The sequence below is a fragment of the Scyliorhinus canicula genome, chromosome 5 (genome assembly GCF_902713615.1).
Source record: "Scyliorhinus canicula chromosome 5, sScyCan1.1, whole genome shotgun sequence".
Classification (NCBI taxonomy): Eukaryota; Metazoa; Chordata; class Chondrichthyes; order Carcharhiniformes; family Scyliorhinidae; genus Scyliorhinus; species Scyliorhinus canicula.
Window position 1 is genome coordinate 74,431,234 of NC_052150.1, and position 16,183 is coordinate 74,447,416.

The 16,183-nt window shown below is 46.1% G+C and overlaps 1 protein-coding gene across 1 annotated transcript in view; it reads right to left on the bottom strand.

Moving 5' to 3' along the window:
* The window catches only part of LOC119965615 (uncharacterized protein C7orf31), a 99,014-nt gene that overhangs the window by 47,471 nt on the left and 35,360 nt on the right, over positions 1–16,183 (bottom strand). The window contains exon 2 of the mRNA XM_038796399.1: positions 9,349–9,528. Coding sequence (XP_038652327.1) covers positions 9,349–9,528 — 180 coding nt within the window. The remainder of the gene's footprint in view (positions 1–9,348; positions 9,529–16,183) is intronic.

A 16,183-nucleotide genomic window follows, 5' to 3' on the forward strand; every position in this document is an offset into this window, starting at 1 on the left:
GCATAGCACAGTCCAAAATACAATTCTGTCACCCACAAAGGAAGAGGTAGACAGAAATGGCACGGAGACACAGTGGTTAGCACTGCTGCCTCACAGCACAAGGGCCCCAGGTTGAATTCTGGCCTTGGTTGACTGTGTGGAATTTGCACGTTCCCCCTGTATCTGTGTGGGTTCCCTCCCACAGTCCAAAGATGTGCAGGTTAGATGGATTTGCCATGCTAAATTGCCCCTTAGTGTCCAATGATGTGCAGATTAGGCGGGGTTGTGGGGATAGAACGGGGCAGTGTGCCTAGGTATGGTGCTCTTTCAGAGGGTCGGTGCAGACTCGATGGCCCGAATGGCTTTCTGCACTGTAGGAATTCTCTGTAATCTATATAACATCATGTCATGCTCCCTGATGTCAGTTCTTGAATTTCTGATATACGCTCCTGTAGTAGAGTTTATGATATGCAAGTTCTTCGGGTCTGCTTCTGTCAGCTATTCATGAAGGTGCTTACAACAGATTACTGCTGTGCAGGTGATGTCCTGTTATTTAATCATAATTTATACCACACCCTATGGATAAAAATAATTCTACAGGGCATCTCAAATAGGTTATACTGCTTGTTACCAAGCCTTTAAAATGAAGTCATGAAAAAGTAAAAGGTAAAATGCAATGCTTTATCACTTTTATAAATAGCATCTTCCGAAGTGACACTTCCTGCATCGGCCCAAAGTTTTTAAAGTTGCAGCAAATCCGGGTGGCAAGGTAGCACAGTGGTTAGCACTGTTGCTTCACTGCGCCAGGGACCTAGGTTCGATTCCCGGCTTGGGTCACTGTCGATGCGGTGTCTGCACATCCTTCCCGTGTCTGTGTGGATTTCCTCCGGGTGCTCCGGTTTCCTCCCACAAGACTTGTAAGACGTGCTTGTTAGGTGAATTGGACATTCTGAACTCCTTTGTGTAGCCGAAGAGGTGCCGGAATGTGGCGACTGGGGGATTTTCACAGTAATTTCATTCCAGCGTTAATGTGAGCCTACTGGTGGCACTAATAAAGATTATTAAATCCACAGCTGCTAAAATAGAGACCAGACAATAGAAAGACCCTAAGCAATTCCCTAGGAATTCAAATTACAGTGAACCAGGTACTGGCACAGGATATAACATTAAAAAGAAAAATCATGGTGTGGAGACGATTGAAAGAGGCAGAGTAATAAATGGTGAGGTAGATGCCGGTGAGGGGCAGAGTTAGAGGGAATGTAATAAAATCCAAGTTTGATTCAGAGTTTAAAGGGGATTTGGACAGGCAAAGGGGGCAAGGACATGACAGGTGGAATATAATGTGGAAAAATGTGACGTTACCCACTTTTGTCGGAAAAATAGAAATGCAGAACATTTCTTAAATGGTGAGGATTGGGATGCCTGGATGTCCAAAGGGCGTTCTTGTTCAGAGGTCACCGAAAGCTAACAAGCAGGTGCAATGGGAAATTAGGAAGGCAAATGGTATATGAACAATTATTGCAAGGAGGTTTGAGTCCAGGAGTAAGAAGGTCTTGCTGCAGTTGTATAGAGCCTTGGTGAGACCACAAATGGGGTAGAATTTTAAATATGGTCGGCAATTGGTGCTCACTATCCCAAGAGATGGCGCGTAATGCACTATCGTTGACTCTCAGAAGCCTTCTGTCATTTAATACTCACTTACATCATAGAATTTACATTGCAGAAGGAGGCTATTCGGCCCATCGAGTCTCAACCGGCCCTTGGAAGGAACACCCTACTTAAGCCCACACCTCCACCCTATTCCAGTACCCCAGTAACGCCACCGAACCTTTTTGGACCTTTATGCCTCATCTCCTTTGGGGGGGGGGGGGGGGGGGGGGGGTTTGTGTACAGTTTTGGTCTCTTTACCTAAAGAAGGATATAGGATATACTAGCCATTGAGGGAGAGCAATGAAGGTTCACCATATTAATCCCTAGGATAGCAGGATTGTCCTATGAGGAGAGATTGAGGAGTCTGGGCCTGTATTCTCAGAGTTTAGAAGAATGGGAAATGACTTCACTAAATTGTTCAAAATTCTTACATGGCTCAAAAGAGTAGATACAGGAAGGCTGCTTTCCCTGGTTGTGGGGCCATTTAGGACTGAGATGAGGAGGAATTTCTTCAGTCAGAGGGTGGTCAATCTGAGCTGGTCTGTATTGTAACTCCATCTACTCACCATTGTTTTATAATCCTTAAAAGACTTACTAAACAAAAGCTATAATTTGGAAATTTCCTGTTAACCCCCAGCATTAACAAATGTTTGTGGGAGGGAATTCAATATTTCCACCATCCCACTCGAGTGGCAGGATGTTGGGAACTGAAGCAGGGTGACAAAGGAAACAGAAACAAGGGCAGTAATGAAAGAACAGTAAAATGCAAAAAAAATGGTAGACAGGGTAATCAAGGGCGAGTGGCAAATAGGGTCACAATACAAAGAAAAGTTAGGTCCATTGAAAATGGCAAAAAGTCAAGCCAAAGGCTTTGTGTCTTAATGCACAAAGCATTTGGAATAAGGTGAGTCCCGAAGGTCGGCAGGCGTGGATCCCAAAGGTCTGCCAGTTGGAAAATGTGGGTCCCCAGAAACCAAGTTTGAAGAACTCTGATCTTGTCAAATGGCAGAGCAGACTCGAGGGGCCAAGTAACCTACTCCTGCTACTATGTCCTTGGAGTTCATGCAAGTGAACACAGGGAGGATGATAAATAAGATTGTTGAGCTGTGGCACAGATAACCATGTGGGAATATGTCATCGTAGCAATAATGACTCAAAAAAATGTCAAGACTTAGGACTAAATATTCCTCAACACAAGGGATTTTGGAAAGATAGGGAAGGAAAGAAAGGAAGAGGACTGGCAGTATTGATTAAGGAAGAATATTACTGTGCTGGAAAGAGAGGGGTTAAGGACAGGATCTATTTGGTTAGAGCTTAGAAACAATAGAGGTTCTAATACACTCCTGGGTGTATCCTATGAACCACCAACTAGCGAGAAGGAAAAAGGAGCAAATTTGCAGGGGAATAACAGTGAGGTGCAAATATACATTGTGGTTTTAATGAGGAATATCAATTATCCTAACATACAATGCGATAATCACAATTTAAAGGACGGAGAGGCGACGAGCTACTGAAGGGTGCTTGGGAGATTGCCGAGATCTAATGTTACTGACCCAACAATGAAGGATGCACTGCTGGATCCATGGTTTGGAATAAGGTTTATCCAGTGTCAGTGGGAGAACATTTAGGGGGCAATGATCATAGTATTATAAAATTTAGGTTAGCAATGGAATAGGACTAGAAGCAACATGAAATAATTGGGGGTGACCAATTTCAATGGGATAGGAAAAGGGGTTGTTCCAGGTAAATTGGAATCATGGATCGACTGGGAAAATTGTGACAGAACAATGGGCTTTCTTGAAAGAGGAGATAGCTCAGGGGTAGTTGAGCTACACTCCCAAGAAGGAGAAAGATGGGCCAAACAAAGCAGGAGTTCAGGAGGTTATGAAAGAGATAGAGAGGAAGATGAAGCAGAACAAGGGTGCATACGACAGCTCTCAGATTGATAGTGAATGGAGAATCAGACCAAATATTAAGTTCAGAGGGGAAATGAAAAAGAAAGATGAGACAATGGAGTGTGAGAGGAAAGTTTGGTAACTAACAAAAAAAAATCATAACAAAAAAGAAATCATAAAAATCTTAAAGGCAGTACGAGGAGGAGTGGGGCCACTTATGGAACAAAAAGGGAATTTACACATAGAAGCAGAGAACATGAATGAGGTATTAAATGAGTACTTTGTAGCTGACTACCAAGGGCACATATGGTGTTGCAATCATAGTGAATAAGGAGATGGTCGAAACATTGGATGGGATAAAACTTGATGAAGAAGAAATATTAGAAAGGCTGGGTGGATAAACTTAAAGTTGATAAGTTATCAGGACTGGATGAGAAGCATGAGGATACTGAGGTGAGTACGGCTGGACATTGTGGAATCCCTGGTCATAATCATCCAATCCTCCTTAGATACAAGTGTGGTGCCAGAGCACTGGAGAATTGCAAATGTTACACTCATGTTCAAAAAGAGGTGTGTAAGGATAAGCCCAATTACTATAGCCCAGGCAGTTTAACCATGGTGGCAGGAAAGCTTTTAGAATTGATAATCCGGTATAAGATTAACAGTCACTTGGACAAGTGTGGATTCATTAAAGAAAGCCACATTTTTGAAGACAAATGATGTTTAACTAACTTGATGTGTGTATTTCAATGAGGTAACAGAGAGGGTTGATGAGGGTAATGTGGTTGATGTGCTGTAGTTGGACATCCAAACAACATCTGATGAAGTCCCACATAGCAGGCCTGTCAGCCACGGTAAAGCACATGGAATAAAGGGAACAGTGTCCATTCAGCTGCACTGACACAAAGTTTGTAATTGTGGGAGGGAAATTGTGAACAGTACAGCTGAAGTTGCATTTTAATGTTGACAAGTAGGATCAGGTGTGTGTGTGTGTGTGTGGGGTGGGGGTGCTAAATGGGCAAAAACTTTGAGGGTTCCAATCCATTGACTTCCAGATTTTACTGAGGCAGGACAAGGGAGGGTGGCCATCCCATTCCTCGGAGACCAAAGGTCGGGGTTGACATTTTAAATAGGATAACAAGGCCTCGGATTCTACCTGCTTTTCGGGTTTAATTGTGGCCACCCAGGTTTCCCAAGCCTGTGGCATTTCCTTTGGGCTAAGGGGAGCACGTGCTTCCATCCACTTCCCCAATTTCTCCCACCAGAAGACAGTCTCCCCGTAACTGCACAGCATGTGGGGAACACAGAAGCAGCAGGTTTCCCGTGCGCTATCAAACCCTTCTCACATCCACACAACGCCCAGGCTGTCAGTAAGGAAAAATTCCCCCTTAAGCTGTGCATATAGTCATCCATCTGGGCAACACTTAAAACAAGATCACTTGGGGATTTCCAGTGATGACCTGTGAAAGCGGGTCGCATGAAAGGTGGCTCCCGCTAAGGTCCTGGTATTTCGATCATTCTTTTCCCCATTTTGGCTGGGATTTCTTGGGTTCTAACCCAGCAGTTTGGTATGGAGGTCAGATAAGGCTGTTGGGGTATGTCTAAATTTGCGTCAAAGAAGACTGCGGGAAAGAGATCCCAGGCTGGGAGCCCGACAAAGGAATTTGGAAGAGATAAGGGCGGAGGAAGCGGCCGCACCCATCACATTGGAAGCCCTGGCGGGGGTGAGAGTGTAGGAATTGGAGGAGTTTGGAAAGCAGATGGATGGCTGATTCGAGCGACAAGGCAAAAGGATTGTTTAAAGCTACCGTCGAGGAGGCGTTGGGCCCGATACAGGAGCAGCTTGGGAAAACCGCCAAGGCTGTGATGGAGCAGGGAGAGGCATTGGAGTGAAGGAGGCTGGTCTCATTGTAAGCTGAAATGCTGCTTATGGCAGACAGAAACAAAAGCCTAAAAGCCAAAGTGAACGAGGCATAGGAGTCTCAGAGTGATGGGCTTGCCGGGGGGGAGTGGAAGGCTCAAGGCCAAATGAGTGTTTCTCGGACATTTTTTCTCGGCTGGTGGGCGGAGATGAAGTGTTTGCACCACTGGAGTTGGACAGGGCGTAACAGGCCTTGCAATTGAATCCGAGGCCGAACGAGCCACCGTACATGGTGATCATCCGGTTTCACAACTATCAGAGGAAGGAGCAGGTCCTGGAGTGGCCAAGAAATGTCGGAACATCAACTGGGATAGATCTACGGTGTGCATATATCAAGACATTGGTACTGAACAGGCGAAGCAAAGGGCAGTCTTTAACAGGGTGAAGGCGGAGGTATACAATAAGGATGTGGTGTACCCAGCGAAGCTGAGTCATGTTAGATTCGAAGGACCATTATTTCGACTTGACAGAGTAGGGCGATGCCTTAATCAAGGAATAAGAACTGGGAATGGTTTGAGGAGGGTTGGTGGGTGGCTTTTTTATTTCTGTACAAGTTGGGCTGGGGTGATTGTGAATATTGTAATATTATGGGTTATGTTTGTTGTTCTCTTTGTTGCCTTGTCATTCGGGTGGTGTTCTTTGTTTCTTTTTTCCCTTTCAGGAGGCCGTATCTGGGGGAAATAGAACAAGGGGATTTTTGGTAATTGAGGGGAAGGAGAAACATGGGTGTGTTAGCGGGATTCTCCATTTTGCCGGCAGCACATCACGCCCGCCAAGTTCCCATTGGCGTGGGGGTGCCCAAATTGGGAAACCCCATTGGCCGGACATGCCACACCATAAAATGGCAGGATGGAGAATCTCACCCATAGTATTAGATTGGGATTTAGATATGGGAGTAGGGGACATGGGTGGTGGGGAGGGGAACACAGACCTTTGTTCTGGTTGTTTGTTGGGGTTGGACCTGGGGGGGGATGCGGTGGACATCTTGCTACCGCTAAGACTTAGGCTAGTTAACGGGAGTGGCGTGGGGGGAGGGGCTGCAAATTATTAGGTGAGACTTGATGGGTCTAGAGAGTGTAACTGGGAGTGAAGGGGGGGGGGGGGGGGTGTTAATGGAGCAGCAGGTAGCCTGCCCATCTAAAATGTCTGCGAGGCAACGTGGTGTTTGTACAAGGGACTCGCATACAGGAACTAGACGTTAGGCTCCAGAAGGCTTGGCTGAGCCAGGTGTTCCACTTGGGCTTTGGCTGTAGGGCCCGGGAGGGGGGGGGGGGGGGGGGGAGGGGGAGGGGGGGGGGGGGGGGGGAGGAGGGGGGGGGGGGGGGGTGGTTGATCCTCATTAGTAAGGGGGTTCAGGTTTCACGTGGAGAGGGTGATGCCGGATCCAGGGGGGTGATACTTGATAGTGGTAGGGATGTTAGAGGGGAAACAAGTGATTCTAGTGAACATATATGCCTCAAATTGGGCAATGTGTTGTTCATGAAACGAATGTTGGTGGCAGTTCCAGACTTGGATACTCATCAACCTATTATTTGGGGGGGGGTGCGATACGAAATGTGTGCTGGACCTGAAGGCGAATCGATGTAGGTTGAAATTGCTGGCCCCGGTTAAGGTGGCAAAGGCATTGTCTGCGTTCATGGAAGAGATGGGAGGGGTGGACCCGTGAAGGTTCATGCACCGGGGTGGGGGAAGGTGTTAATCTTTTTCCACCGTACACAATGTGCAGTTGCCGTTTATTACTTTATTATAAGTTGGACTCCTCTGGGGGAGGTGAGAGAAGTTGAATATTCGGCAGTGGTGATCACCAACCATGCCCCGCATTGGGTGGGCCTGGCGCTGGAGGTTGGTGAAGAGCACCACAGGGGGTGGTGGCTGGACGTTGGGTTGTTGCCGGATTTGGGGTTGTTTGTGAGGATCTCGAGGGCCATACAGGAGTACATTGCAAACAATGATAGTGGGAAGGTTTCACCCTCGATTTTTTGGCAGGCATTTTGTAGAGGTGATCAGGGGAGAGATCATAGTGTTTCAGGCCCATGTGAACGTGGAGGCTAAGGAGGAGCGACAGAAATTTGCGAACGAGATCTTCAGTGCAGATCACAGGTATGCGAGTGACCCGACCCCAGAACTTTGGGCATGTGGGACGAAACTGCAAAAGCAGTTTGACTTGACGTCCATGGGCAAGGCAGCGAGGCAATTGAGGTGGGCAAAAGGGGAGAAGGTGAGTCGGCTCTTGGCTCATCAACTGAAGCAGCGGAACGCAGTCAGGGAGATTGTTCAGGTTAGGGACAATATGATAGGCTGCTCTCCGCTGTGGAGAAGGTGAATGGGGTGTTCAGGGCCTTCTTCAAGGAGTTCTGTGGTTTGGAGCCGCTGGGGATAGCAGAGCTTTGGGGCATCAGGAGAGTCCCAAGGTGGAGGAGGGGTTGGAGGCCTTGCTAGGTTCGGCAGAGATCCAGGTAGCACAGAAACACTGGGGCTGGATGGGTTCCCGATGGACCTTTCATGGATCAGTTGAGTCTTTTGTTTTTGGGCCCCTTGGAGTGGGGTGTCCTCCCAGAGAAATTGAGGTAGGCGTCTATCTTTCTACTCTTGATGAAGGACAAAGACCCCACCATCACGTTTAGTCCCCTCCGGGTGCTGGGGCTGAGTTCAGGAGTTTTTCCGGCTTCTCTAGTGGTGCAACTATTTATCGTATTGGAGCTGATTCTATCCTGTTCAGGGTCAGAGGAGGATAAACATCCGGCATGGACCTGCGAAGTGGGGAAGAGTTGAGTTTGGTGCAGGGGGTGAAGGCGGAACGGGTGGAGGAATTAGGGCGGATACTGGAGGGAGAGGTGTGGAGTGAGGCACTGAGCAAGACATCGTCCTGTGCAAGACTCTGAGCCTTATTCAGTGGAGGTGGCATTTCGAGCGCACCTCACGAAAGCGAGACTGAACCGCTATTTTTGAAGGGGTGGAAGACCGGAGCAAGCGCTGCTTGAAGGAGACCATGCGCCACAATCACATGTTCTGGTCGTGTTCCAAGCTGGTGGGCTTCTGGAGGTCCTTTCTTGACACTTGGTCGCCGATCCTGAATGTGGGGTTGGCAGAGATTTTTGGGGTCGCTGATGGTCTGGAGCTGCGGACAGGGGCACTTAACTGCACCAAATTTCTAAGTTGCTTGTCTCGCCTGCCCTTCCTGACTCATGGCGGATGAGATTCAGGCATTGCAGCGCGCCCTGGGGTCCTGCATCACAATCAGAATGGGGATCAAGCTGGGGGGGGGGGGGGGGGGGGGTTTGCACCCAGCTGGTGGTCAGGCCGGGTAGGGCGAGAGGGGTCAGGTCGGGCCATGGGATTCAAATCAGGTTGTGGGGTGGGGGCAGTCGATTCAGGCCGGTCAGGGGGCGGTTCAGGTTGAGCTGAGGGTTGCAATTTAATCGGGTCGTGGCGGTCAAGTGGGGGGGGGGGTAATCTCGAGCGAGTGGGGGTTGAGGGCGTGGAACACCATGGGGGCTGTCTAATGTGGAGGTTGGGGGCGGGGAAGAGAGAGAGAGAGAGAGAGAGCGTTTCCTGTGGGGTAGGGTCTGTGGAGGGAGTCCCATGTGAAAATTGGTGTGGCTATTTAGAACACTTGTGTTGAAGTTAGAAGAGGTTTTATTATTTCTAACTTTTTCAGAGTAACTATTAATGTGACACTGGAAGAACCATGCAATGTTAGCCATTTAGATTGTTTTGTGGGTTGGTTCCTGGAGCAGCTCAATCGTCCGGAGAAGTTGGCAACCTGGACAATTGCCGCGTAAACCCTTTCCAGGGAAGTTCTAAGAGAGATTGCCCAACGCATCTTTGGGTAACCCCACTCCCCAAAAAAAAAAATTGATTAAAACATTTAATTAACCATAAAAATTTAAATAGGCTACTAACCCAGGAAGAGTGTATCCGCCGTAACCAAAATGTCTGTGTCCCTTCCCCATTAATGTAGGAGGCCCATCCTTTGGCCTGTGATCATCAGGTAGATTTAACGTTCCGGCACCTCCATATTCTCTCTCAATGCCCCAAGGAGTCCGCGGAATCTTTGGAGCAGTTTCCAAATATTGATCATACCTATGACAAAGAAAAAATATAGTCTGTTCAGTGTATTAAATTAGCATAACCAAAGGTAATTTAATGTCAGGTTTTATAAGGGGATTTCAGATTATTATCTACTTGTAGATGGAAAATGCATGTGTGTACACCTTTAATGGACTGTTTTTTAGATATGCAAACTGAAATTAAGCAACATTGTAATTAAGAAGCATCAGTTTTATATGCTGTCATTATTCTCTCCAATGTGATTCTGTCTACTCACAACTTTGACAGGGTTATTTACTGAAGCAAAGCAAGATTGTTTTCGTATTTTACAATTTAGCCTTTTATTGTAAATTGGTATAGTAATCTGTCCTTTGACTGATCATTTAAATTTTGCTTCTTAGGCAGACAGACTGAAAGAAAACAGATTCACTCAATGTTTGAGCAGTTCCACCGACCATACACACATGAGTAATGGTCAATTATGTGTAAAAGTCAACCCCCAATTTTTGGCCTAAAGATTTGAACTCTTTGTACTTAATCCATTAGCTGAAGTCAAGCTTGATCGAATGATCGAATCACACATTATCGGAGGCGGTTCTTCAGCCCCTCATGTCTGCGCAGATTAACCTGTCATGAAAATCGTTTGTGGCTCCCTTTCAGCTACGTTTGGGGGCGGAGTTGGTGGGAGCAGTCTCCAACCTGGCACGGGTGGCACAGTGGTTAGCACAGCTGCCTCACAGCGCCAGGGACCCGGGTTCGATTCCGAACTCGGGTGATTAGCTGTGTGGGGTTTGCACTCTCTCCCCGTGTCTGCGTTGGTTTCCTCCGGGTGCTCCGGTTTCCTCCCACAGCCCAAAGATGTGCAGGTTAGGTGGATTGACAATGCTAAATTATCCCTTAGTGTCCAAAGGTTAGATGGGGCTGCGGGGATGGCGCGGGGGCATGGGCCTAGGCAGGATGCTCTTTCAGAAGGTCGCTGCAGACGCGATGGGCTGAATGCCCTCCTACTGCACTGTAGGAATTCTATGGTTCTAATTCTGCAAAGTGGATTTCAACCCCTCAAAACTATTACTTGTGTAAAAGCCGACCCTCTAAAAACGTCGTCTCAGAAACGGAACTTTTACATGATTTTATACGACAAATAGACGATTAAACGGCATCAAATGATGTATCATCACCACCACCTAGTGGACACTCTAAGGTATAACATTTAGGGTGCATAAACTCCTTTGCATTCAAGTGTTTTTGCCTCACTCATTTCTCACTGATCAGATTCCAACATTTATACACTTCATGAGTACAGTTTGTTACAGTTGTTTCAATTTGTATATTGGAGCATGAATGCATATTTGCTTCACAATATTCAATAGAGCAGCTTTTGCAAGAAATTGCCATCCTCAAAGAGATAATAGTCGTATTGCCAGGGAATCTCCTTTAAAAACTTGATAGAAACATATAATAGGTACACATTATTTATTTTTAAGAAATAATAAATGTTGCACTACTCCAACACAGAACTGAATTTATTTTCTCCATTGCAACGGGCACATAATTTTCTAATCCTGCAAAATTGGGGAATTAACAGGTACTCTGAAGCACTAAGTAAACCCAGCAATGCAGCATTACTAGTAAAATATTCTGCTGTACACCTTGTCAGGTACGTATTAAAGGCAAACAGAGTAACCTTAAAATTATTGACAAAATAATTCTATGCTGAGGATAATTCTATGATAATAAGGGCGGCACAGTGGCACAAGGCAGCACAGGGGCATAGTGGCTTGCACTGCTGCCTCACAGCACCAGGGACGGGATTTCAATTCCAGCCTTGGGTGTCTGTGTGGAGTTTGCACGTTCTCCCCATGTCTGCATGGTTTCCTACGGGTGCTCCGCTTTCCTCCCACAGTCCAAAAGATGTGCAGGTTAAGGTGGGGTTATGGGGATAGGACAGGGGAATGGTCCTGGGTGGGGTGCTCATTCAGAGGGTCGGTGCAGACTTGATGGGCCGAATGGTCTCCTTCTGCACTGTGGGGAGTCTATGACTTGACTTAAGCTTCCGAATACACATCAATGACAAGGAACCTTGCCACATTAGCATGTATTAAAAAGTTATAGGAATATATGTACTGAGGAGCAGGAGTAGGCCATTCAGCCCTTCGAGCTTGCTCCGCCATTCAATACGATCATGGCTGATCTGGTTGTGTCTTGGTTCAGACTTTGCTGTCTGCCCCCCCCCCCCCCCCCCCCCCCCCATAATCTTTGACTGTCGTATCCATAAAAAATCTGCCTAACTCTGCCTTGAATTAATTCAGTGAATCAGCCTCTGCTGATGTCTGGGGAAAGGAATTCCACAGACTAACAACCCTTTGAGAGAAAAAAAGAATCTCCCGCCTCACTCTTAAACGTGGACCTCTTATTCGTCATCTGTGTCCCCTGGTTCTAGTCTGTCCGACAGGTAGAAACATCTTCCTGGTATCTGCCCTATCAAATCCCCTCAGGATCTTGTATGTGTAAATAACATCATCTCTCATTCTTCTAATCTCCAATATGTACGGGCCCAATCTGTCCAATCTTTCTTCATAATATAAAAGCCCCACATCATCGGAAGGAGTTGAGCCAACCTTCTGACACAATTACATATTTTTTCAATTTAAAAAAAGTGTGGAGATCATTACTGTTAATTTTCTCAGTATGTTCCTCACCGCCGACTCATAATTCGAAGGTTTAGACCATTCCATGGTAACACAGGAACTAGGAACAGAAGAAGGCAGTTCAGCCCTCTGAGCCTACTCCGCAAGTCAATCAGATCATGGCTGATCTCTTCCTGGTCTCAAATACACCTCCCTACCACATCCCTTCAGTCTGTTTTTTGTAATCAAAAATATATCTATTCTTGAAACCATTTAATAACTCTGATTCCACCGCACGATGGGGCAACGAGTTCCACAAATTCACCACTCTCTGCGAGCAGTAGTTCCTCCTCATCTCAGTTCTAAATCTACCGCCTCTCAACCTATGTACGTGACCTCTCATTTCCAGATTGTCCCACATGGGGGAACATTTGGTCTACGTTTACTTTATCAATCCCTTTTAGTGTTTTATATACCTAGATCAGATCCCCTCTTTCTCCCTCTCCTCTTTTGATGCAACTGTGATAAGAGATCAAAATTATTGGAGCTAAAATCTCTCAGGTTATCCAGTGCACATGCTGACATTGTTCCTCTGCTCCCTGTCATGTTAAAGCTCTGCAATGGGAGCGTAAGATCACATAATCGCCCCCTGTGATCTCACCTTCCATTTCGCGGCAGCAGAAAAAAGTACAGATTTTCTGAAGTATTAGCTGGTTTATTCTTTTTTAAAAGCTGGTGCTGGTATCAAAACTCTTTGAAAGAAATCAAAACAGCTTCAGATGCAATCTCACAAATTGATGTTCCCAGTGGGGAACTTCAATCGCAGCAGAAGATCAGATATTCAGGCAATGAGATCAGTAGGATTTCTCATTAGTGGATGGGAAATTCTGCAGGTGAGCTACGTACTTAAATCTCAATGTGTACTCTGTGGGAAGACGGAGGCTTAGTGCAGGGTGGGGGTGGTGATCGTGGCTGGGGAGTGGGTAGTGAGTACGATGAAACTCAACAGGAGTGCAAATTAATAAAAGATTAAATGAATGAATTTGTGATTTTGTTATTCAGTACTGGGTGTAATGGAAGTTATGTTTACAATTCGGTAGAAATTGGTGCATGAGTTGTTAACAAAATATGGACAAGATAAATGATTTAATTGTAATTTAGATGGTGTTAAAGAATTCATACATTTTATCTGGATTTCAATTTTTAATGTTTGGATATTAATGTAGATATTAGCAGCAAAGCTACCGACACATCTTTACCTCACCTAAGCTGACCTGAATTCCTTCAGTCTTCGTTTGATTGACTCTTTTATTTGTGCAGTAGTAGAATGGGACAGTAGTACAATAGCTATGATATCTAATCACACTGGATGGGGAACTCTATAGTACTGTTTCATAATTCACAAGGTGTTTTTCTCCTGCTGCAGGTTACTAGGCTGCAAAAGCAAACCAAGCACTGAACACGGGATGGTCACTTCCAAAATACAAAATGGATGTTTGCAAAGACTATAGGGAAACATGGACAATGCTAAGAAAGCAGGCAGGCACAGAGCCTGGATGCGTATTGAGAAGGCAACTCCCAGACGAGACTGAAACTGTAGGTCAATTAGCATATCGATGGCCCATCTCTGGGAACAAAGGAATAACATTCAAGTAACCGATACTAAAGCAGACACCCCGGCGCCAGAAAGACACAAACAAAGCAAGGCCGGCCAACAAAGACACGCCCAGCCATCAGGGCACCCACCTCTTTATTGGTCAAGATCAATACGAGTGATCAAGATGCAGTCCAATTAATTGGGGCCAAGTTCAAGGCCCGCCCAAAAGTGCGCAAAGCCCCCTTTGGGTATAAGAAGATGCCCCCGAGAGAGAATTGCTCTCTTGGGCTCGGCTCTCGAAGCGGAGAGACCAGTCCACCAGCTGCACTAGAAGTAAGTATGTCCAAGGTCAACGCTCGCCATCAGACGGACGACCTTAGCTGTTCTCCTGTTATACCTTCGTACCCAACAGCCTCAGATCCAAACAACGACCATTGTTCCTCTGACTGAATGGGCACCCGAAGTTAAGTATAGGCGTTAGAGTTAGAGATAGTTTAGTTTATGGTATTTTGTGCATGAGTAGATATTACTGTGTGTGTAAATAAATAGTATTGACTTTGAACTAACTAACTGGTGCATTGGCTCTTTGATCAGTATTCGGGTTTGAACCTTGTGGTGGTATCGAAAGCTACCTGGCGACTCTAGAGCAAACATAATCAGGATTAAGGAAGGCGACCATATTGACCGCCATATTTAGAGCCAGATAAACAGAGCAACACCATAAGTATATAACATGTCTTTTGGAAGCTATGATTGCCTTTAGAAACCTAAAAAGGCTTACGCAAGTGCATACACTTGTGGCCGAATCCCTCTGAATGTTACATTGGTTAAGGTGTGTGCAGTGAAGATCCACTACTAGTTTGTGGAGCAGGGAAATCATTCTGCCAATTAGCAAAATCTTTTCAAATTGTGTCAGTTCAGCTTGATCTTGAATTCCAATCCCAAATAGGGTTCAGGTTAGGTAATCTGATTTACAGTTGTAACTATGCAAAGACGGGGGACTACGTGGGGAAATGTATGGACAGCTACTGGATTGAGCTCGAACACCACTGGACGGAAATGGGAGGACGAACTAGGGACAGAAGTAGGGTGGGGACTCTGAAGCAAAGCATTGAGCAGGGCTAACTCCACCTCTTCCTGCGCAAGGCTTAGCCTAATGCAGCTCAAAGTGGTGCACACAGCGCACCTAACCAGAACCCGAATGAGCAGGTTCTTCCTGGAAGTGGAGGACAAGTGTGAACAGTGTCAGAGACCCGGCCAACCACGCCCACATGTTCGTGGCGTGCCCCAAACTTGTTGGATTCTGGATAGCCTTCTTTGAGGCAATGTCCAAGGTTGTGGGGAAGAGGGTGTAGCCATGCCCTAGAGTGGCAGTCTTCGGGGTATCGGACCCGCCAGAACAACGTGTGGAGAATCCAGCTCGGCTGGCGATCAGCAGCACCACCCACAGCTGCAGACTGGCTGGCAAACCTGTCGGAGCTTCTCAATTTGGAGAAGATCCAATCTACCATCTGAGGATTGAACGAGGGCTTCCACAAAGCATGGGAACAATTTACCAGCCTATTCCAAGACCTGTTTGAGGCCAATAGCGGATAGGAAAGGGGGGGGGAGGAGAACCAATAGGTGCCAACAGGACCACACAAGGCCGACAGGAACAAAGAGAGGGAGGGCAGCAAGGGAGGAACCCAGGGAAATATCAGAAGGGGACACTGGGAAAGAGGGCCAGAGGGCTCCCTCACAAAGCCAAGGACAATAACAAATATAAGTTGAAAGATAGACTTAACATCTACGGCGTAAGAAAGGACCTAAGACAGAGCTTGAAAAACAAAAAGGGGGAGGCTGATGGAAGAAAAACATGTACATTGTACATAATAACAGTCTCAATCACTGCTGTAGTGTACAAATGTTAAGTAGATGAATAAAATTTCCATTATTCCTTTACACTAGCAAAATCGTACCATTCAATAAAAATATATTTTTAAAAAGTAATGCATCTAAACAGGTTAGAGTAGGCATGTTGCTCCTGAGCATCATGTGCCAACTACTCTCACTCTCAAGGGAGAGTCTAAAACATGACCGATTGATGTCAGTGATACATAATGATGTGACATATTAGCATTTCCCTTCGGTTAACCCTTTATCCTGCACCTGTGCCAATTGTTCTGAAGCTTCTTTTTTCTGTGCCCCAGCATTAGTGGAATGTTTGAGTTTCTCAGTGGGAGTCTTCTTGTATCAGTGTGTTTTGCAGAAGGACACGCAAAGGGATGGGAGATATGGGAAATGCCACCAGCAGTTCTTGTTCTCACTTGGCAGCACTCACAGTGCCAGTTTCAGAGACGGAGGTGCACACATTTCACATTGGTACAGGCTTAGTATGTACAGAGACTTCTATTTCCAGAACTACAGAAAGTTTTATCTAAGGCTGATTAACTGTAACATTAGCTGGTTCAATAGTGTTACGATC